General features: G+C 39.6%; 1 protein-coding gene across 1 annotated transcript in view; it reads right to left on the bottom strand.

The window, feature by feature from the left end:
• Positions 1-23,521, bottom strand: part of Nek7 (NIMA related kinase 7) — a 149,566-nt gene that overhangs the window by 72,874 nt on the left and 53,171 nt on the right. The window contains exons 2-3 of the mRNA XM_008830256.3: positions 20,689-20,773; positions 3,800-3,940 (exon numbers count right to left, since the gene is read on the bottom strand). Coding sequence (XP_008828478.1) covers positions 3,800-3,940; positions 20,689-20,745 — 198 coding nt within the window. The 5' untranslated portion in view covers positions 20,746-20,773. The remainder of the gene's footprint in view (positions 1-3,799; positions 3,941-20,688; positions 20,774-23,521) is intronic.

Here is a 23,521-nt window from a genome sequence, read left to right as displayed (position 1 = left end):
GGAAAGGTAAGCCTCGGAGCCCCAGAAAGAGGCTGGCAGGTGTTGCAGGACCAGGGAAGTAGAGGGAGGTGAGGGTGGGGCCAGGTCCAGAAGCAGTGCTCCTGGGGCCCAAGGAAGGCACCAAGTTGGCCTGGGTGAAAAAGATCAGGAAGCAGTATTGGTTCCAGGTGTCTGGGGACCCAAGACTAGGAATGGTGCAGGGCCCAAACTAGGAGTAGAGAACAGCGGGGGAGATGGAAGGGTGAATGCATTTGGGGGAGTCAAGTCGCTGAGGGCTCCATGATAGACTTATCCCAAGAGAGGCCTGAGGGCAGGAGAGCAGGCCAGGAGAGTTAGCCAGTGGTGCAGGTCCAGGGAAGCAGGGAGAGATGAGGGTGGGGCCAGGTCCCGAAGCAGTGCTCCTGGAGCCCAAGGAAGGCACCAAGCTGGCCTGGGCGAAAAGGATCAGGAAGCAGCACCGGTTCCCCAGGTGTCTGGGGACCCAAGACCAGGAATGGCACAGGGCCCAAACCAGGAGCAGAGAATAGTGCGGGAGATGGAAGGGCAAATGAGGCCGAGGGCGTCAAGGTGCTGAGGGCTCCGCGATAGACCCACCCCAAGAGGCCTGAGGATAGGACAGCAGGCCAGGAGAGTTAGCTGGTGGTGCAGGTCCAGGGAAGCAGAGAGAGGTGAAGGCGGGGCCAGGTCCAGAGGCAGTGCTCCTGGAAGGCACAAAGCCGGTCTGAGTGAAAAGGATCAGGAAGCAGCACTGGCTCCCCAGGTGTCTGGAGCCCCAAGGCTAGGAATGGCACAGGGCCCAAGCTAGGAGTAGAGAACAGCGGGGGAGATGGAAGGGTGAACGCTGCTGGGGGAGTCAAGGCGCGGAGGCCTGCGCGATATTCAACCTTAGTACCTAAAAGAATGTCACATATATGGAAGTTTTCCATTTAAAAACCAAATGTTGGGCTAGGGACAGAGCTAAGGGGTTAAAGCAGTTGCCCAGAGCCTGTGTTAAAACACTGGGCATGATGACCACAGTTGTGATCTCCAAGCTAGGAAGACAGAGATAGAGAATCTTTAGGGCTCCAGAGTCAACTAATCTAGCCAAGGGGCAAGCCTCAAGTTCAGTGAGAGACTCTGTCTCAAAAACAAAGTGGATGAGCCAGGTGGCACACGGTTGTACTTCCAGTATTCAGGAAGCAGAGGCAGGAGTATCTCTGTGAGATCGAGGCCAGCCTAGGCTACTAGCAAGTTCCAAGCCAACCAAGTTTACAGTGTGAGACCCTGTCTTAAAAAAAAAAAAAAAAAAAGTTGGGTAACAATGATCAAAACCTGAGACACAGTAACCCAAATTCATATTCTTTCATGCCTCTTGACTGATAAAATAAAAAGCAATTCCAGTTACACAGCTCTGGTCAATAAGCTAAATGTTGCAGGTACCAAATCCAAAAGGTGCCTCAATAATATTCCAATACAAAACACACAGTTTTGAGAGCCGCCTGTGCCACATGTGGCTCTGTAAAAGCTTTCCCAACCTCCTTCTCCCTCCCCTGTGTTCTTTCAGGCTGCTCCAATCAGGACAGGTCACAGTCTTAGAAGTACCTTTGTTCTAGTATCAGCTACCACTAGAATCTCATTAAATCTCACTACATTTCGGAGTTTCAAAGCCTTACAACACTGGCCAATAAACACTACATGATCAATGAACACTGGTGGAATTAACGGAATCATCAGTAGGAAAGGAAGCGTGTAGGTGAGAGAGAAAGGGAAGGAAAAGTAGCACAGAGAAGTTCCAACTTGCTTCACCAAGTAAGGCAGCATCTCACTTTTGCAAATGAGCCATAACGGGATGGACCTAAATTTTTGAAAAGACGTTTTTGTTAAGTTTTTTTTATTTTCATTTTTAGTGTATGAATGCTTTGTCTGCACCATGCGTGTGCTTGATGCCCGCGGAAGTCAGAAGAAGGCATCAGATGCCCTGGAACTGGAGTTATAAGAAGTTATAGGAAGTCTTTTGTAAGGAAGTCTTCTGTAAGGAAACAATCATTCCAAAAATGATGTATGTCTTAAAACACTACTATCTGCATTCTGTACTGGTCTCACTATGTAACCCAGGCTGACCTCAAACTTACCACCATCCTCCTGCCTCAGCCTCCTGCTTAGGAGAAAGTAAACAAGTGCAACTTTGGGAAACAACCCATAATTAAACTGTGGTACAAGAGCCTGCCCTATATCTCATCTTTTCTACATTCAGACACAAATGAAAAAGAATTGCTTGCATATGTATACCAGAAAACACATACAAGAATACCAGGGAAATACTGTTTATAATAGCAAGCAACTGTAAACAACCTAAGTAGCAAGCAGCAAGAACAAACGCATGCGATGCAGTCATGAGAGGTGAGCAGTGACAAGCATGCACCAACATGGATCAACCGGTCAAATGTGACATTATAGGAAAAAAGCAAATTATTATGTGTTTCATTTTCATGAAGTTCAAAAGAACCAAAGTGAACAATATGCTGTATTTTAGAGATTCATGCAGGAAAATTTACAAAAAAAAACCCACTATGAATTTATAACATGGATACTCTTGAGGTAAGGAGTAACAGTCACAAATCAAAAATATTTTATTGTTTATGTCTTAAGCTGGGAAACGGGATAAGGACACCTACATTACTGTTTATATCCAATACATATTCTATATCAAATCACAGACCTTTGATTTTTTTTTCAGTACTGAAGATCAAATCTAGTGTCTCATGCACACAGGGCAAGCACTAAGCTATATCCTGAGCCCTAATATATCATTTTTTAAATATAAACAAAAACTGTCATCTGTGTGGTGGCTGTTACAAGCACACTGATCACTGTAAGAATTGAAAAATAAAAGAAGGAAATTTAGGTTTCAGAGGTCTCTACAGAGAACAGTCTCAGCGCTAAAAGCAAAAATGAAGTACCTACAAATTCATTAACTGATAAAGGCAGTAAATTAATGATGTCATTCACACTTTAAAGCAAAAAGACAAGGGTTTCCTGGGCTGACGATCCCATTAGAACAAATGAAACTTGGCAGGTCTCAGGTACGTGAGCATGCCAGGGACTGGTTGGGTTCTATAGGACTAGAATACTAGGGTTAGGGTTAGGGCTAGACTTGGAGGAGATGGAAAAACAGAATCCACTTTGAGTCGAGTCCAGACTCTATAAGATACTAATACAGTAACAGATTTAAAATCAGATGTTAACCCTCTAATTTCATCTATCTCATTTCTCCCCCAAATAAATAAAATTCAGCTTCCTTCTCCTTTCCTGCTACGGCTAGTGCACCTTGCCATTTGGTAGCTTCAGGCAGATGTTTTACGAACTGATACTTATTTTGATATGAACAGAAGCAGAGCTTCTGCTGAGACATTCTACTAAATGTCCAGTTAGAAGTGACAGTGACAACTCAACTCTGCCTCTTAAAAAGCTAGTTTTGGATACTTTGGTTCCATCACACCACTCACTGGTTATGGGGGAGAACAGGTGCCAACGTTTTAAAACCTGGAAGTAGTATTAAAACTCAGTTTCTGTGCCTTGGCAGCACATATAACAAAATTAGAACAGGACAGAATAGTACGGGTCTTGTGAAAGGATGGCATGCAAAAGTTAATTTCTAACCCGCATTACCCTGAAAATGAGCTTTTACAACACAATGTTCATTCTTTCTCGGCAATCTCAACCCAGAGCTCCATGACCCAAACCATTCGGAGGCAGTTTTCCCTATCCAGTTTCACATTCAATAATTTCAGACTGGTTTCTATAAAGAAAATCATCTTACCTGAACTTTTTTTAAAGCTACTGGTACTCCATCCAAAAGACACGATGCTCTATAAACTTCACTAAATTGTCCACGGCCAATTTTCTTTTCTATTCGAAAGTTGGCTAAGGTATTATAGCCCATATCTGGTCGTAAGGCCTTCTGCAATTAAAAACACCAGAAAACTTTGAGTCACACAATGTACACAAAATCATTGATCATAAAGTAGGTGGTACCTAGATAAGCTCGAAAACATCTCTAAACCCAACAATATTTGAGTTGCTAAGGATACTTTGGCAAACTGAAGACTCGACTCAATCTCAGCGCTGGAGGAACTTGCACTCCAGAGGAGTGGAGGGTGATAACATGAAGTATATAGAGAGCAGATAAGACCAGGAAGGCTGAAAATATAACCAACCAGGGAACAGCAATGAGACAAGGCCATGAGGTAGATATTGAAATTTTAACTATAAACTTTTTTTTTTCTGAGACAGGGTTTCAATATACAGGTCAGGAATTCACTATGCAGGCCAGGATGTCCTGGAACTCACAGAGATCCACCTGGCTCTGCCTCCAAAGTTCTGGAATTAAAAGTGTGTACCACCACAGCCAGCAGTTAACTTGTCTGTAGTTCACATATTATAAGCTAGTTTCACCTAATTTTGTCTCTCTCTAGAGCTTGTTTTCTTTTTCATAGACTCTTTGAGTTGAAACAGACTATATATATAAATAAAATGTGTATATTCTCAATCCAACCTGTCCACTAATACAGGAAACAATTTCTAAATTCCTTACAGATTTTAGCTTCTGAAAAACTAATGAACTAGCTAAATAAGTAAATAAATATTACCACTGGCAGGGTTTATCATTATATTATTATATTTTAAGATAATATTTTATTGTCTTTGTAGAAGAAATTATTTTTGACTAAAATTTTTCTCTGGTAACTGCTATGGAAACAGATGAATCAGAAATGTTTTCTGCTCTCAAACAGCTTGTTTAGTACATAAAAAATACTCTGCACTGTGCTATGAGCAAAAGAATTATAGGATGTGTGCTGACCCCTATTTTGAGACAAAGTTCAACTTCTCAATTTTAACCATTATCCTCATTCTTTTGTTGATTTGTTTGACTCTACAGTGATACCAGTACTCTAATACTAATTCATTGTCTCTGGCAGTTGTTCGGACTGTAATAGCAAGGCTAACCATTAACTGAACACCATTATCTTCAGGCACTGTCGCTTGTGGTGGTTACAACAAATGCCCAAGGAATATTTTTTATGCTTCTCATGTCAGCATCTCCACTACATAAAACACAATAAAATAGCCTATTTAGCTATCAAATACCTGGTTTTTTGCCCTTTTTTTTCTTTTGGCTAAACATATCTAGTGCTTTATAAGATTCCTAAATTATTGGTGAGTCCACTCTTCCAAGTCTTTTACAATCCTTCTTATGGCATGTGTACTTGCTCTGACTACAAACTAACTTCAAGTAAACAGCGCATTGCTGTGAAGCCCCATTAGTGTACCTCTCATGAACTGAATATTAAGGACCTATTATCACATCCAGAGATGGCACCAGTTCATAAACAAATGACACTCAACTTGAACTCAGGCCCTCAAGTGAACTTTGGGTAAGGCTAATGATGCCATGTCCAACTTACCAAGTCTCTTCTGGTGATATATATATCTAATGCAGGGCATTAACTTCACGCCTAGCACTCATAATGTCTTGTTAATTATATTATGCTAACAAAAATTGTAAAATTCTACTATGGAATTTCATAATCAATCTTTCTCAAAGGGGGGGGGGTCATAATTTGTTATTATGCATTGCTTCTACTGAAAGTCCAAATGATTTATTCAGAAATACCATTCTTGGGCTAGTGAGATGACTCATCGGGGAAAGTGCAAGCAATTTTTTCAGAAATACCATTCTTGGGCCAATGAGATGGCTCAACAGGTAAAAAGGCTCTTGCCACCAAGCCTAACAACCTGAATTTGATTCCTGCAACTCTCAGGTGGAAGGAAAGAACCTATTCCTATAAGTTGTCCTCTGACTTCCATGTGCACACACCACATGCACACCCACATACATACAAAATAAAAATATAATAAAAAATCTTTTAAATAGCATTGTTTTAAAATATACAAAATAACCACAACATAAAACATTCACAAATTCATTTCATAAAGGACCATAAGATAGTTGTTATAACAATAAAATAACAATAGCAACAACATTTACTGCCACAACAGAAGCTCCATTTTGTTGCTTACTCCGTAACAGGTCCTGCATATGAGGAGCTTATGTTACTAACTCAGTTCTCATGCTTACCAACTGTAGATCTTATAAAGCCTAGCCCATGCCTAGCTGATTCCCAAATCTATGGCTCATGGTATACTGCCACAGTTATCAAGAAAATCACCTACAGTAAGACCCAACATTATGCCAGGTATGCTAATGCATGCCTTTAGTTCTGGAGGCAGAGGCAGGCAGCTCTCCATGAGATTGAGACCAGCCTGGTCTACATAGCAAGATCCAGGCCAGTTGGGGCTGGAGGGAGATTTTGTCTCAAAAAAAAAAGCAGACTAACAAAAAAGGCCCAACATTACACAACTTGACCAGATAATCCAATATGTTTTTTATTTCAAGTTTATTGGTTAAAGATTGAGAACAGAAATGTGCTTGAAACTTTAAGAGTCTATTGTAAGAAAAAAAAACAAAAATAATTTATCAAAGTCAGTAAACTGCCACACTGTTCATTTATAAGATTTATTTTTGTAATCACTGAATTTATAATGGTCAACTGAGAAAATATGGCACATATTTAATAAGGAAACTCATGAGGGGTTACTATTCAGATACACTCAACAGATAGTGATATTCTAAATTTTTAATTTTTAAAAAGGCTTCATTTAAAAAGGAAAGGTTTTTAATTGTCATGTTTTTCCTAATATACTTAAGATTGTTTTAAATTATCAGTGCATAATAAGACATTTACCACCCTCCTCACATACTCTACATATTCTTTAACTATGAGTTAATTTCAAGTAAGCATGACATTTTAGTGGCCTCTGACTAGTGCAACTCTAATGAACTGAACACTAAAGACCTATTAATACATACGTACACCCCCACACACAGAGTCTGAAACGTCCAAGAAATAAAATTCCTCTTCCACACAGAGAAATCATTCTTTCTCTTGATGAAGATTTGTCAATATCAACAGCAAATACAGCTTCATCACAGAGACACAGCCCTATAATCCATATACTTTAAATCTGACTGGGAATCCTACCTTTTCTTTGCAATAACTTGACAAACATTAGCGTGAATTGCTAAGGCTGTGTGACAACCGCATGCTGAGAGCAAAGTCTCACTAATGTGTTTTGGCATGCAGGTTTGTAATCACACATTTACATATGCAATGACCTACATTTGCATGTCAGATCACACACTGTCTTGGTTTATTAAGACTGGGCACCTCCCTGTGCTTGGCGGTCAGAGTGGCAAGAGAGGGCCAGAGGGCGGTGTTTTTTGGCAGTTGAGGGATGAACTGCCACCAAGGATTAGGTTGATATGGCCTGAGCATTAGACACTTCATTAGACGTAATCTGTTTAACAGTGGGCAGTGTATGTAAACTTCACAGCCCATTTGCAGCACCTTTCTCCCCCCATGGCCTTTCTTCAAAGGGCAGTGAGGGTGAGTGACAGCTTGTCTCATCTGCTCCCATGTCCTGTCAGGGAGCGAAGATGTGGCGAGCTGACATGAGAAGGGACATAGATAGCTGCACATCGCCAGCCACCCTCGGGTCTCACTGCCTCACTGCAATTGTATAAAAATAAGCTTGTGTAAGATGAGGTCTCTAGGAGACCATCAGACAGGTAATACCATACCTCAGTAACGATTATGACATTGTACTCAACGCCATATTTCATTTTGCTAAATTAGATGCCACTGTTGATATAATCATATTATTGTTTTAAATAAAAGATAACATCATTAAATGAGTTCCACTAAATATTTTAGGAATTATCTTCCCCTTCTAGAATGATGCCCAGTTGCCCATATACAAATATACATATACGCATATATATTTTTATACATACACATTGGTTTAGCATATTAAGTTGTAGTAAAAATAAAATGACTTGGCAGAACAATGAAATTTAAATCAGTATGAAGTAGAAACTAGATAAAATCACTTAAACTTTGCTTCCTCAGTTTAGAGTGTAAAAGGAATTTCAGTCTCAAGCTCCTTAATGACCAGTCTTTTTCAAAAACGTATAAAATGGTGCTTGGATTTGAGAGGCATCGCTTAAAGGATCTTCAATTTTCATGAGAGTAAAAACTTACTTTGTATCGCTAAGAAACAAATGATGTCTTATGTGGGAGGAAAAAGGCATTTAAGGTCATTTTTGTGCCTTGGTCACAGCACCACCCACCAGCTGCACCGGAAGCTTTGGCCTCCTCCTGGCACTGCACTTGTTGGTTCCCATGCCTTCTGAATAGCTTCTCTTTTCTTATGTGGCCAACCACAAGTGTCTCTGCAACTCAATTCCATGGTTAGCATCCCTAAGATACACCTTCCGCTGGCTGTCAAGCAGCTTTATTTCCTGGGTCCTGACTCAATGCTTCCTGAAAAACTGACAGCAGTCATTCAGTCCCATGTAGAGACCTACATTAGGCCCTAAGCTTGTTTGTACATATGTATTTCCTCCTCTACACAATGAGTTTCACAAAAGCAGAGACCAAGTTGTTGGCTTTATAACTAGATGCCATGCAGTTAACAAGTGTTTTACTAGAAGAGTGGACTTGAAAGTTCTAAATGAACACAAAGTCTTCAGTCCCTCACAGGACATCCCAGTAATTAAGAAAGGTGCCAGTGACTGTGTAGGAAAGAAAGAAAATGGAAGGAAGGAAGGAAGGAAGGAAAGGGGGAAATGGGTAAAATGGGGATATTTAAATGTGAGGAGGAAAAGGAGAGTTATATAAGGAACTGTGAGGATAAAGGGGAAGAAGGAGATCAACGGGGGGGGCATACGAGACAGGTATTATCAAGGGTAAAATGGAGAAAATGGGGGTACTTTAACGGGGGAGGGAAGAGGGAGGGAGGGAGGGAGGGAGGGAGAGAAGGAGGGAGGGAGGGAAGGAGGGAAGGGAGGGACAGTGTAATAGAATACCAGACTTGCAAAGCCTTTAATAGTGTCCCAACTATTGAGCTCAAGAAATTTCCTTTAAGCCTATCTATGCATAGAGACTGTAGTACTACATGGTACCTGTTGTAGAAATAAGAGAAACACTGAACTTCAAATCAACATTGCTGGAAACCAGACCTACCATAGATTTATAAAACAATCTGCTATGTTCTCACAGAACCCAATGGAAAAGCTTCTGGAGTTGGGGGCTGGAAAAATGGCTCGGTGGTTAAGAACACTGACTGCTGTTAGAGAGGACCCAGGCTCAAGTCCTAGCACCCACATGGCGGCTAACAACTCATAACTCCAGTTCCAGGGGATCTGATACCTTTTGACCTCTACGGGCACTGCACAACAAGGTGCACTTACACACGTGCAAGGAATACATTCCTATACATAAAATGAATGAATGAGTGAATGAATGAATAAAATTTTTAAAAAAAAGATTCTGGAGTTGGAGCTCAAATCCTAGTTTTTAATTTCATTCTGAGCTTGGTAAATAAATATGATGGTTCATTTCAACTGTCAAGTTGTAGGATCTGGAATCACTTGGAAAGGGAGTCTCAATGAAGGATGTCTGCATTAGGTTGGACTGTGGACATGCCTATAAGGACTCTTCTTAATTGGGTTAACTGAGGTGGGAAGACCCACTCTGAGTATGGGGAGGCTGGGCCCTAAGCCTAATGAAAAGGAGAGAGGGGGCTGAGCACAAGGACTATTTCTTTCTGCTTCTTGACTGTGGATGCAACCCCCTATCTCCTTCAGGCTCCTGTCATGACAGACTGTCACACTAAAACTGAGCTAAATAAACCCTTTAACCCTGCTCTTATCAGGGTATTTTTGTCACTGCACCAGTAAGACAGCAGGCTACCCAGATCTGTTTCTTACCTCTGTAAAATAGGGGAAAGTCGACCTTAAAGAACTGCATCTGAGCACACTAATGAATATGAAACCCCTGGGCCAGAGCCAAGCACCTACAAGGACTCAGTATCATTTGAGATCTTCCCTTCCCGAGTGCGAGCAGTGAGAACTCTGCAGCACCTCAGCTCACAGCTATGTGTTCATAAATCCCTGATAAGCTGTCAAGAATAAAATTCTTCAGCCTCAACCCAGACTTTCTTTACTAGTGTGTCTTTGTCTAGATGGAGTCTATATTTGTCCCTAGATTCCACGTGTGCCAATGGTACATGTAGGAGGTTTTCCAAGTATCGCCCAGTCCTGTGTGGGTCTTCCAACAAGGATATTCTTTTGTCATGTGGATTATCCTCCTGATTGATGAAAGAAAACAGCCAAGTCCCTTAGTTATAAGACTGGACTGCTTGGGTGACAACACAGTATATGTACTGTAGTGGTTCTATCCAAATTCCTCTTAGCAACTGCTGTGATGGGATCCTGAATCCATAAAGCCATCTTTGGTGGCACTTAGTTTGTATGGTTGGAATATGCTTCAAACATTTAAAAATCACAATCTGAGTAACAGAATACCTGGTCCATGACCCACAAACCAAGGAGTTTAAAATTGCATGTTCTCCATGACAATCAGACAGAGAAGTCATCACTAGTTCAGTTCATCACACAGGGCCTTCTAAAATCATTAAATAAAGTATACACACACCACATAGTGTTTCCAAACACTCATTTTTGGAGGCATCTTCAAACACACATGAGTAACATGTGTGTCTAACGTGAGTAACATATTTGTCTATCTAAGGTGATTTTTGGAGGGGAGAGTCTCTTTAGCTCCAGCCCACCTGTAACTCACTACGTATACCAGGCTGGCCTCGATCTCATAGAGATCTGCCTGCCTCTGCCTCCTGAGTACTGGTTTTAAAGGTGTGTACCACCATACTCAGTGTTATATAAGATGCTTTTTTTTTTTTAATTTTATGTGTATGAGTGCATCGCCTGCATGTGTGTTAGTGCACCCATGTCATGCAATGCCCACAGAGAACACTGGAGTTTTGGACAGTTGTTAGCTGCCATGTGGGTGCTGGGATTCAAACCTGGGTCTTCTGCAAGAACAACCAGTGTTCTTAACTGCTGAGCCATCTCTCCAGCCCCATAAGATGTTTTTTAATAACACTTTATTTCTACTCAACATCTGCAAATTAATGGGCAAATTAAGCCTGACTTTGGAAGTACTTGCAGTACATTTTTATACTCAATTATTGAATTTAGGTCCCTGTCAGGGCTGGAGAGATGGCTTAGTGGTTAAGAACACTGGCTGTTCTTGCAGGAGACCTAGCATCCACCTGGCAACTAATAACTGTCTGTAACTGCAGTTCCAGGAGATTCGATGCCCTCTTCTGTCCTCCGTGGGCATTGCATAACACGGGTGCACTTACATACATGCAGGCAATGCACACATACATATAAAATAAAATTAAAAATCGGGTCCTTGAGATATCTGTGTGTGTGTGCGCGCACTCATATGCTACATTGTAAAAGTATCCCTAGCTCTCAGAAACAAAAAGTATTTAAAAATCACATATGGTGCGAGGTGTGGTGGCATGCACCTTTAGTCCCAGCACTCCAGAGGCAGAAGCAGGTGGATCTCTGAGTTCCAGGTCAGCTGGGACTATAGGGAGACCCTGTCTCAAAAACACAAAAAAAATCAAATATGGTAACTAAGAAATTAAATACTAGAGTGAAGGAAACTTTAATCCCTTGAATGTTCTGAGCTTTATTAATGAATGTCAAACTGATCTGAATGGACTCATTTAACAGTCAGTCTAGGAATAAATTAATTTTTCTAATTTGCTTTAAAATTTGAAGGCAAGGACATGTACTGAGCATGAAGATGAGTCAGTGAAACACTGTGATGTTAATTCTCTCTGGGAAAATTACAAGAGTTGCAGAATGGACTCAATAAACTCCCCAGAGAGAAAATTATGTCCTGATATTCCTCAAGGTATTACCAATAATCTAATATACAAGCCAGTACTAACTGCACTATTTAACACCATTAATAAGTTTGTGTCAGCAATGCAAGCTCCTCTTACTGATCTGCATTTTTTTCTACTTACATAAAGTAGTAAGTCAGTTTACACTTTAATACTGTTGAGTATCTCCAAAATTTAAAAGTAACAAAGCACTGAAATGTCCTTTGATTTTTCTTTAGCAATGATACGTACGCCATGATCTTATTTTAAAAACATGTTACTCACCTCCAAACCACACAAAGCAGAACACTTCTTCTAACATACCGAACATAACTCTAATATTTATACATATATGTATGGATATATGCATATATTATTCCACACAGACTGCACTAGAAACCAAAAAGGAAAACCAAAAACACCACATGTGCCATCAATGCCTAATTATTTGTGCTTCTTTTCATATGAAAAGTATCTCCCTAAATATCTTCATCAAAAACAATATATCCCTAAAGTCTTATGAGTACAGTAAAGTTACATCCATTTAAAAACTATGCCATTTATCACTATAACTAGTTTTTGTAATTTAAAGAAATTCACAGTAGTATAGAGTAGTATAGGAAAAAGAGTGACAAACACACCCAAATACACAAGCTACCATTTATGAAGTTTGGCATTTGTAGCATTAGTTAGCTATATTACCCACCATAATAATTACTATATCAAAATGACCTAACAAAAAATACTGAGTCTCTCTTAGGTTATCATGAGTGAGATAATTAATGCCAAAGGCACTCTCACCTCCCCACCTTACCAGCCACACCTGGTAACACAGAAGAAAAATCCTTAGTGGAAAAGCAAATCCAGGAGCAAAACAGATTATTTTTAAATTTGCTCACTTGTCCCACAAATATTAATGTGGAGAGTTAAACGATAAAGAAATTTGTAATACAGAGACAATAAAAAGACAACACATGCATAGCAGTATTTGATATTTTTTCTTTGCATTTACATACTATGCAGAGAAATAACCTAGGTTCACATGACTAACGATGTGTCACGGTTATTTTAGATTACATAATGAAGAAATGATCTTGATGAGGATGAAATATTTATAATGAGATTAAAAGACAAAAAGGAATCTGGAGGCAGAGTTCAGGAGCAGTGTGTTGGTTTAGTATGTGCATGGGCCCTGAGTTTGATTCCTAGTACTGGAAAACAAAAAGAGTAAGTTTAATGAGTTGAGGATACCAGGCCTGGAGTAGATGAACATGGACAGTGTAAAGGAACAAGGTCATAGAAGTAGGTGTGTGGCATCTATGGAGCTGGGTCTGCCAGGAACGAGGTATTGCGACTTTAGGGGGGACGGGGGGCACTGTAATGCACTGAGACACTCAGGATTCTGTACAGGGAAAGAACTGGAGAGGATGAGCAGGGTAGAGGCAGGACATAATGGACTTATCCTGAGGAGTTACAGCAAAATGAGGCAGTAGACAGACATCAGGAAAGGCCAAGAGACTAGACTGTCCCTGTCACTGAAGGTAAGGTTGAGGGACAGAGAGAAAACAAGCATGAGTGACTCGGCCTGAGCACCAGATGGACCCTAATAAGCAAGGCTAAATGAGAAGCAGCTTGCACAGAGAGTGGGTAGCAAACCTGTAATAAAGGAAATAGTTTGATACAACAAAAAAAAAATTGATGGAGAAATCTGTGGGCCAAGACAATTATTAGTGCCAAGCACAGTGGAACACACCTGTAATCCAGCATGTGAACAGTGGAGGGAAGAAGATCAAGAATCCAAGGCCAGCCTCAACTACATATCAACTTTGAGGGTAGCCTGGGCCACATGAGACACTGTTTCAATAAACAAAACAAGACATTATGTGTATGCTTGGTACCCAAGGAGGCCAGAAGAGAGTGTTGGATCCCCTGAAGTGGAGTTACCAATGGTTGTTAGCTGCCACATGGGTACTGGGAACTCAACCCAGGTCCTCTGTAAGAGCAACCAGTGCTCTTAACTACTGAGCCATCTCTCCAGCCCCAAGAAGACAATTATTGACAAGCATGCTGTCACTGTCGTCGTCGTCGTCATCATCATCATCATCATCATCATCATCACTAACACTTAACATTAATTAGCTCTCTGCCAAGCAATACACAAAATGAAAGCTGTGTATCAACTCCGGGAAGTAGAAACTAATTTATTAACAAGAAAACAGAGGTTGGTAGATAGTAAATAATTTGTCCTCCATTACATAACTAGAACATGAAAGAACCAAAGCTGAAGCCAGACAATCTGACATGCCGAACACCACCACACTGCAGTGTCCCTGCTTCCTACCAGTTCCCAATACCACTGACTTGGGGGGGAGGTACAGGGAGATCAATCCCAGGACCTTGTGTATCCTAGGCAAGTACCCCACCACTGAGCCCTTGACTGTTTGAAAAGAGATATTACTCACTAGCTCTGGCTGGTTTTAAATGCACTATGTAAGCCAGGCTAGACTGAACTCTCAATCCTGCTTCAGCCTCTTAAGATTTTATGCACATACGCTACCACGTGGCCACCGCATCCAGCACCACTGAGTCCTGACAAACTAACATATACATTTTATGCTCTTCAAAACTGCTACCATGGGGGTGGGGTGGGGGAGGGTGCAGGCTTACTCTAGAAAAGCTTCTACTCCAGAAGAGAAGTCTGAAACTTGATCTTTAAAACTGTGTCCAGAGCTAAGTAAAGGACCAGTAAAAATTATTTAAAATGTATCTTATTTTGTTGAAAAAGAACTTAATTCACAAAGTAAATATACCACTATAAAGGACTTTGCACTATTCTCAAATATCAAGCTCACCATTAAAAACAGAATGATGCCTTTGAGGTGACTTCTAAAACGATACTTCTTCACACCCTACACTCAGTTTCTAATGTGGCTCACGCGTGCCCATGTCGCTCATGCTTACCCATGTCACTCTTACACTTTAAAAGCTCCAAGAGTATAGGCAAGGGACTCTTTACTATGATCTCTAAAAGTCATCTACGTTCCTCAAGGCACTTCCTTTAAAATACAAGGAATGTGCACTCCTAAACTTGCACACGTGAACTATCCATCTAAAATCAAAACCCAATCACATTTTTAACTATGTTGAAATCATTTCTCATTTGCCAGCCTTCTTAGGATTGTATAATGCCACACTGTCTCTTCCTAATATAACTCTAAGTAACTGAAATTCAATTAATAGAATTTGACATATAGCTGAAGAGGTTAAAATGAAACTTTCAATTAGAGATAATTATCCACTCAATGAGCATTTGTTGATTACCTATTATCTATCATTCATTAATATAAAATAAGATAAATAAGTGAGAATAAGCAGGTCTCATCAGGCCTGTAATCTTAGTTACCTGGCAGGCTGAAGTCGGAGAATTTCAAATTCAAGGAATGCCTGGACTCTAGAGTAAGTTGAAGGACAGCCCCAGAGAGCGAATGAAACCCTCTCCAAATAAAAAGCACAAAAAAGGGCTGGATGTGCTGCCCGATGGAATTGCGTTTGCCTAGCATGTGCCTGATTCAGTTCCAGGTACCAAGAGGGAGGGCTGAGGAACAAGAAGGCAGGACAAGGACAATACAGAGAAATCTATCCTTATCTATTACAAGCACACTACTGTAATGAACCACCCATAATCATTTTTATTGAATAATCTTTTTATTCTCTTCCAAATTATTTCAACTACAATATTTCCTCTAGAGCCTCTGCCATAGTAATATTTTTGTTTTTTGTTTTTTTTTGATCTTTTTGAGACAGGGTCACCCTGTAACCTCAGCTGACCTGGAACTCATTATATAGACCAGGCTGGTCTCTATCTCACAAGAGATCCGCCTTGCTTCTGCCTCCTGAGTGCTGGGATTAAAGGGGGGAACTACCAACTGGGCAAGTCACGTTTTTAAAGTAATATAAATAAAGTAAGCAAGGCTTATTTGTCCCATTAGAGACTGAATATTCTTGAACACCACCTGAGACCATCACCTTATATCTTTGATGATGAAAGAACATGCTGGTATAGGAAATGACTGAATCTGAGTACACAGTTAGGAATGGCACATAAGCATCTGGAGTCATATAAAATGTGGAAATCACACCAACAATCCGAAGGACTAGGAAAAGGAATTTAATACAATGTATCTTTTGAAAACCTGGCTCTTGCTGTGATACAGAATAGGAACTAGAAATAGCGAAATGGCAATAAGGTAAACCAGAGTGCTCATATTTATATTCACATATAGTGTGGAAAGTCTGTACACAAGGCACACACACCACACACACACACACACGCACGCACACACACACACACACACACACGTATTTGAGACAGGATCTCACCTAGTTCTGACTGGCCTGGGAACTCACTATGTAGACCAGGATGACCTGGAACTTACAGAGATATACCTGCTTCTGCCTCCTGAGCACAAATTAAAGGCATGTGCTACCACACTAGGCCTATATTTATATATGTAACAAATTTCATTTTAAAAAATGGTACTCAAAAAGAAAGAAGATGTATTGATTGGAAATCAATATTTGTTTAATGGCTACTATGCATACTGTCCTTCAGACAATGACATAGCTTACCATCTATGACAAGGAAAACAAGGAACAACATTAAAAACAAGAGGATGGGGGCTGGAGGGATGACTCAGTGGTTAAGAACACTGCTTGTTCTTACAGAAGACGTGGGTTCAAATCCCAGCATCCACATGGCAGCTAACAACTGTGCGTAACTCCAGTCCCAGGGGATCCAACAGCCTCTTCTGACCTCCATGGGCATTGCATGACACAGGTGCACTTACCTACATGCAGGCAATACACACATACACATAAAATAAAAATAATAAAACTTTTTAAGAAGTTTTAAAAACAAGAGAATGGAGTCCATGGGAGAACTGTGGCAGGAATGACTAGTAGTCCACCTTGCTGGTTAAGTAATCAGATGCTAAAATAATACCCTCATGCTTGCCAACTTGGCAAACTACAGACTGTTTTTCTAAATTTTCTACAGTTCTGGGATATCTTTTTCACAAATAGCCAAAGTATTATAATATTTTCAAATAAAAAAAATGCAGAAACCCCATAATGCAAAAGTCTGATCATTTTTAAAATAATCTCAAAAATTCTTAGAACTACACTCTGATAATTGTTTTATACTTAACTTTATAATTAAGAAGTAGATGTACTATATAACCCTCCTCACTTAAAAAGCTATAAATCAAAATAGTCACAAACTAATATAAATCTCTATGGCAATGAAAATAAAAAATTCCATTGTTAAGGCTGGAGAGATGGCTCAGCAGTTAAGAATACTGGCTGCTCTTACAGAAGACCCAGGTTTGAATCCCAGCATCCACATGGTCGACAACAACTGTACGTAACTCCAGTTCCAAGGGATCCGACAGCCTCTTCTGTCCTTCACTGGCATTGCATGACACGGGTGCACTTACCCGTGCAGGCAATACGCACATACACATAAAAATAATAAATAAAATATAAAAAATTCCATTGTTTAAGATTAGTCTTTCTATACTATTTACTTTTTCTGTCACTACTTTTTATACAGCCTTATTAAGTAGGAAAAAGGTAAATCTACTGTTTCACAAGTGAGATGCTAAAGCAATGAAAATACACAAGAGAAGAATCAAAAGTGAAAATACCCTTTCCGTACCCACTAGACTTTAGAGGATGGAATCAAGGGAAGGAAGGAAAGAAAGAAGGAAGGAGAGCTAATAGAACAGAAATTTCCCCTAAGTTCAAGAGACTAGAGTAATACAAAAAACATTTTTAAAAAATCCACAAGTTCCATACTCCAAACCATATAAACATTGCACTCATACGATGATACTAAAAATGAGACCACACACACAGTATGGTTTACAGTTCCTGTCTCAAACAAGAAAAAAGGAAGCTAAATTAGCAAGCCACCATTCCACTCTAAGGGAACAGGGTCTACACTCTGAAGGCAGACTTTTCAGATTTCAGTTTATGTCAAGACTTACATTAGCATCACAAAAGTGAAAGAAGTCACTGGGATATCCATGTGTTATGTATCACCCCATCATTCAGGCCAATGGTGTGGAACGAAACAAAAAGGGTTGTCAACCCTGAGCAGGGGCCATCCTTCCTCAGTCTTTTAAAGTAATGCTACTGAGAGCAGTAACATCTTTCAGAGACTTAATAAGCAATAACAACTACAAGGTCTTGTCAGGTAATCTTTCTTTCACTGTCCCACACCATCAGTCTGAAGGTAGAGAGGGGGAAGAAAAACCCTCTTCCCTTCCCCTGACAGTGTCACAGGGCAGCCAGAGCCTGGGATGACACTAGCCTATTTCCAACAGGGAAAGAGGTGCACCCACACAGGAGCAGCAGCAGGAGGCATAAGAAAAAGGAACAGTGGGAAAAGAAATGCAGAAGCATTTCTATCATTTTAAAGTTTATACTGTATAGCAGCCGAGTCTTACAAAAAAACAATTACTTCCATTTTGCCTCCAACCACTCAAACCCTTCCTTGTTGGTGAGTCAGTAGGACACGGGGGGGGGGGGGGGGGGGGCAGTTTGTGTTTTTTTCATATGCATGTGGAGGGGGGGGGGGGGGGGGGGGGGGGGAAGTAATGCTTTTTTTTCTTTGAAGCACTGGACCAATCAAAGCTGTGAACTTCAGAATAACAATGTGAACAATCTAATTTTTAGGGGTATTCTTTTACTGTCTTTGCTAGAAACAATAATAAGAAATAATAGTGTCTCCCCAGAGGTATGAAATGCCATTGAACTGAGTGATCTAATATAGGTTGACCATTATAATCATGCCTTTTAAGCCACTACAAAAATACAAATAGATTTTACAAAATTGAATGTGAAATAAAAATTTGTCCTCCCTTTAAAATAAAGGGCCTTTTTTCTCAATACAGAGAATTCAGGTATATATAAAATAAATCAATATAAAATTACAATTAAGAACGAATTTAAAAAGTTGGGCACGGTGGTGCACACCTTTAATCCCATCACTCAGGAGGCAGAGGTAGGGGGATCTCTGTGAGTTCGAAGCCAGCCTGGCCTACATAGGGACTTCCGGGCTAGCTGGGGCTACAGGGAGACCCTGTTTTGATAAGATTTAAAACAAAAACAAAAACAAAAACAATTTAAACATGGCCTTTAAGAAATCCTGATTGGTTTCAACTGTCGATCTAACTGAGCCCCTGTTACATGTGAAAAACTGAAATTCCACAGAGTGTGCAAGGTAAGACAGGCCTTTCTCACAGGAAGATTTTAACTTAAGGGGAGAGAAGAAAAATGCCCACATAGAGATGACACAAAGATACCAGAAGATGCAAGAACAGCGGTCAGGTTTCCCAGGTAAGACTGGAAAATCTGACAAAGGCCTGAGCAGTTATGGCATTTCAGATGGTCCTGGAAAGGTGAGCTGGATCTTAAAAACTGGAGGGCTAGAAAGAGGATACAAAATGAGCAACCTTACAGAAGCACAGAAGAACACTTCAGTAGGGAGTATTTTCCAACCTGCACTCAAACAAAAGGATTCCACGGGCAAACAAATATGAAAACTACTACGCCACACATACTCGCTTTGAAATTCAGGGTACGCTGGTACAGAAAAGGTTCTGAGGAGGGACTGCCAGAAGTGCCTATTAACAACCCAAGCCTATGTCATTCCAGATTTCATTTGAAAGAACTTCTATCAAGTCCTCAAACACTGAAAATAGCATCTAAGCAAAACTGGGGCAAGGCCAGGAGACTATAGCTGGGGGCTACTGTGGAAGGCCTCTCCAATACCAGGCTGAGAAACAGATTTATAAAGCCAGTGTATTGGTGCATGCCTTTAATCCCAGAACTTGGGAAGAGGCAAGTAGATCTCTGTGAGATCAAAGCTAGCCCAGCCTACATATCAAGTACTAGGCCAGCTGGGGCTACAGGAAGATCCTATCTCAAAAAATTAAAAAAAAAAAATTTAATTAAGACTAAAAGGCAATAATAATAAGGTGCTGCCTCATGAAGTAGTGCTTATTATTTTAAACATATATTACACACTGAGCTTCATAGAAGCCTTAATAACAAACACAAGAAGTTAATGAATTTCAATAGTACATACATGTTTGGTACTGAAACACCCTTTCTACTTCATTTTACTTGACAAGAAATAAGAAACAATATAACAACGGAAATAATATTCCTAGTCAAAGGGAGAGGGGAGAGAAGTAACAATAATGGAAGTCAAGATCTGCCAGCCGCAGCAGAGGCAGGCACAGAACACAGGGACACCCAAATCCTGGACCTTTCCTTCCTCCCTCTGAGTAAGCCTCAAGGCCAAGAGGTCACTCAAATGAAGTTCCAAGCTAAAGCTGCCCTCCTGTCATGTTCCTACATGAGAACTAGGCATTACAAACCATTTAAAAGTAAATAATCCTAGGGGCTAGAGAGATGGTTCAGCTGTTAAGAGCAGTGGTTGCTCTTGCAGAGGACCCAGGTTTGATTCCTAGCACCCACATGGTGGCTAACAACTGTCTATAACTCTAGTTCTAGGGGAATCCAACACCCTCTTCTGACCTCTGCAAGTATTGCACAACATGAGTGCACCTACCTACATGCAGGCAATACACTCATACACTTAAAATAAAAATAATAAATAAAATATTTTAAAAAATAGAGTAATTCTGACAACTTGAAAATTTAAAATAACAACTTCAGTTATTTTATTGGAACTATGAATGTACTCACACTAATTTAACATAGACATACACTTACACCCCTTAACTGAATTACCTGTGGCTGGAACTGAGGAACAGGTGGTCCTTGCATTCCTTGTGATTGTTCATCCATGGTCTGAAGCAACAGGGACGTTAGAATTCTGCAAAGATGTAAAGTTGAAATTTAAATAATGCAATTACATATATTCAAATATGACAGATTTGCATTATGCTTCAAAAGCTATTTAAGAAACCCTTCACTTGTATTTGTGACATTTTCTAAACTCAAGTTCTGTTATTTCATACAATCATTCACTGTCTCAACTGTTTCCACTGCTCTGCAGTAGCACTATGGATTTAGAAGAGCCCATGGCTTGAGATGAATTCTTTCCTTCTCCTTTCTGCTTGTAGATCAAGGGCATTTCCCTTAGCCTGTGCTTATAACAAGATAATGCCCTGCTCAATACATGATATCCTTAAAATGTACCTTTTCTTCATATTATAAAAATATTAGGACTGAAGAGCTGGTTCAGCATTTAAGAGCACTAGCTGCTCTTGCAGAGGACTTGGGTTCAATTTTTAGCAGCCACATGGTGGCTAACGACGATCTGTAACTCTAGTTCCAGAAGATTCAATGACCCCTTCTGGCCTCCTCAAGCATTACATTCATAGGTGCACTTACATACAGGCAAGCATATACATAAAATAACTCATATACATAAAAATAAATAATTTTTAAATAAAACTATTAGTACATCTAATATCTTTATTATGTTATTCAACTTTTTCCTTTATTAAACTCATCAAAGTACAATAAAAATATTCTGGATATAGGTCATTTGAATTACAAATATGATCTTAAACAACATGACTCCTCTTTGTAAAGCCCTCTCAATGATGAACAGATATTCAAAATTTTAATGTAGTCTCAGTAATCAGTCTTCTCCCTCATTAATGCTTTAGGTATAGCTTACGAATTAGTTCCCTACTGTAAATTCCCTTAGAGTGTTCTCTTCTTTACTGTTTTACCTTCTATGTTAAGATTACATTTATATACTGAAAAATATCAATATTTGTTTTTCCTTATAGATACCCAGATGAGCTCTTTTCAGAGAGTACCCTTTACCATAATGCACTACTGCTCCGTCATCTTCGTCATGTATCGCGTCTGTACACCTACACATGCACACACTCACATGCACACACACATATACAATCAGCCCTCTGTATACAGTCGCTATGTGTGTTCTGAACATGTATAGATTTTTTTTCTTGGTATTATTCCTTAACAATACAATATATAACAACTATTTACAGAGCATTTACATTGCATTAGGCATAAACAATCTCTGGATGATTTACAGAATATTGGAGATGTGTACAGGTTACATGTAGATATATAAGGGATTTGAAATATGTAAGCTCTACTTTATTTAGAGGATTGCATATCATTAGGTTTTAATCTCCATAGAGGATGAGAGGATCTTGAAATCAATTCTCCACCAGTACCAAGGAAGCCTGTGTCTCTTTCAGCCTTCACTTTCTTTTCCATTGCAGAGGCACTGTCAGTGTATACCCACTATGTGCACAGCTAAAACTGTATTTAATAAGTATCAGGCAGCACTGCTCTACTACAAAGTCTCTATAGCCAGGCACTTTGGCTCACATCTATAATCCTAGTACATGGGAGGTTGGTGTAGGAGGATCACTACAGACCCAGCAGCAGCTTGGACTATATCATGATTCCAGGCCAGAGTGAGCTACAGAGTGAGAACCTGTCTTATAAAAACAGATTAAAACAGAAGTCTTTATTGCTACTTAATTATGCATCAGACTTTAATTTGAATTTCAGAACGAGTCTGCTTCTATTTTAAAAACTGCTGAGATTTTGATTAATATATACTGATTCTATAGATAAACTTCTAGAGAAACAATATTAACAACAATATTAAGTCTTCAAACTCATGGACACAGAATAATTTCTTCCAAAATCAGCTTTCAGTTTTGATATACTGGTCTTCAACATCTATTTCCAGATTATTTCCTAAGTAATCTTTTTTTTGGATACATTGTAAAAGCTGGGGTTTTTTCATTCAAGTTGCTGATTGTTAGTGTACAGAATAAAACTATATAAACTAGTAACTCCCATTTACTTAGTTCAGATAGCTTTTTTTTGAAAACCACATCACTTTCATATCTCTAGACAAATGAAATTTCTCCCCACATGCTAAATATGGATCCTTATTTTTACATCCTGTCTTTTTTTTTTTAATTTTTTTTGTTTGTTAGAAGAAGTATTTCATTACAACAGCATTAACCTATTCAGTAACATTTTTCTGAGCTAGGGTACATCTCTTTCAAAATTGGCTGTATATTTTTAGGTTTACAGATGAATTATTACACTTGTATAGTCTTTTACTCATTATAAACTCTGTAAGACATAAAATTAAATGAGGTCCCAACGTTTAAAAAAGATCTCCACTTCATTGTCAAAACACACAGTTTCATACAGAAAAATTCATTCCAGGGCTCTTGACATTGAGAAGTTTTCACATGCATTTCCAATCTCTATATACATGACTATCACTGGTCACAGTCACCCACCTTCTGAGCTCCTCGGCATCTGAGCATGAATACAAACTCGTCAGGTAGACAGCCTTCCTCTCCCACTAGAGCCTCCATACTCTGCTATCCCTGCCACTGTTAATCTCTTCTTGGTTTAGTTGTAGTGGTTCCCATGCCTTTAGATATGCATCAATTTCTTTTAGGCTTTCAAATTTAGTAGCATATAGGTTTTTAAAGTATTCCCTTATAATGTTCTGTATCTTTCTGGTGTCTGTTGTGATGTTTCCCCTTTCATCTCTGATTTTGTTGATTTGGAGGTGCTCTTTCTTTCTTTTGGTTAACTG

This window comes from Nannospalax galili, unplaced genomic scaffold (assembly GCF_000622305.1).
Source record: "Nannospalax galili isolate Female #2095 unplaced genomic scaffold, S.galili_v1.0 scaffold113, whole genome shotgun sequence".
Classification (NCBI taxonomy): domain Eukaryota; kingdom Metazoa; phylum Chordata; class Mammalia; order Rodentia; family Spalacidae; genus Nannospalax; species Nannospalax galili.
This window is presented reverse-complemented; position numbering and strand designations above follow the sequence as displayed.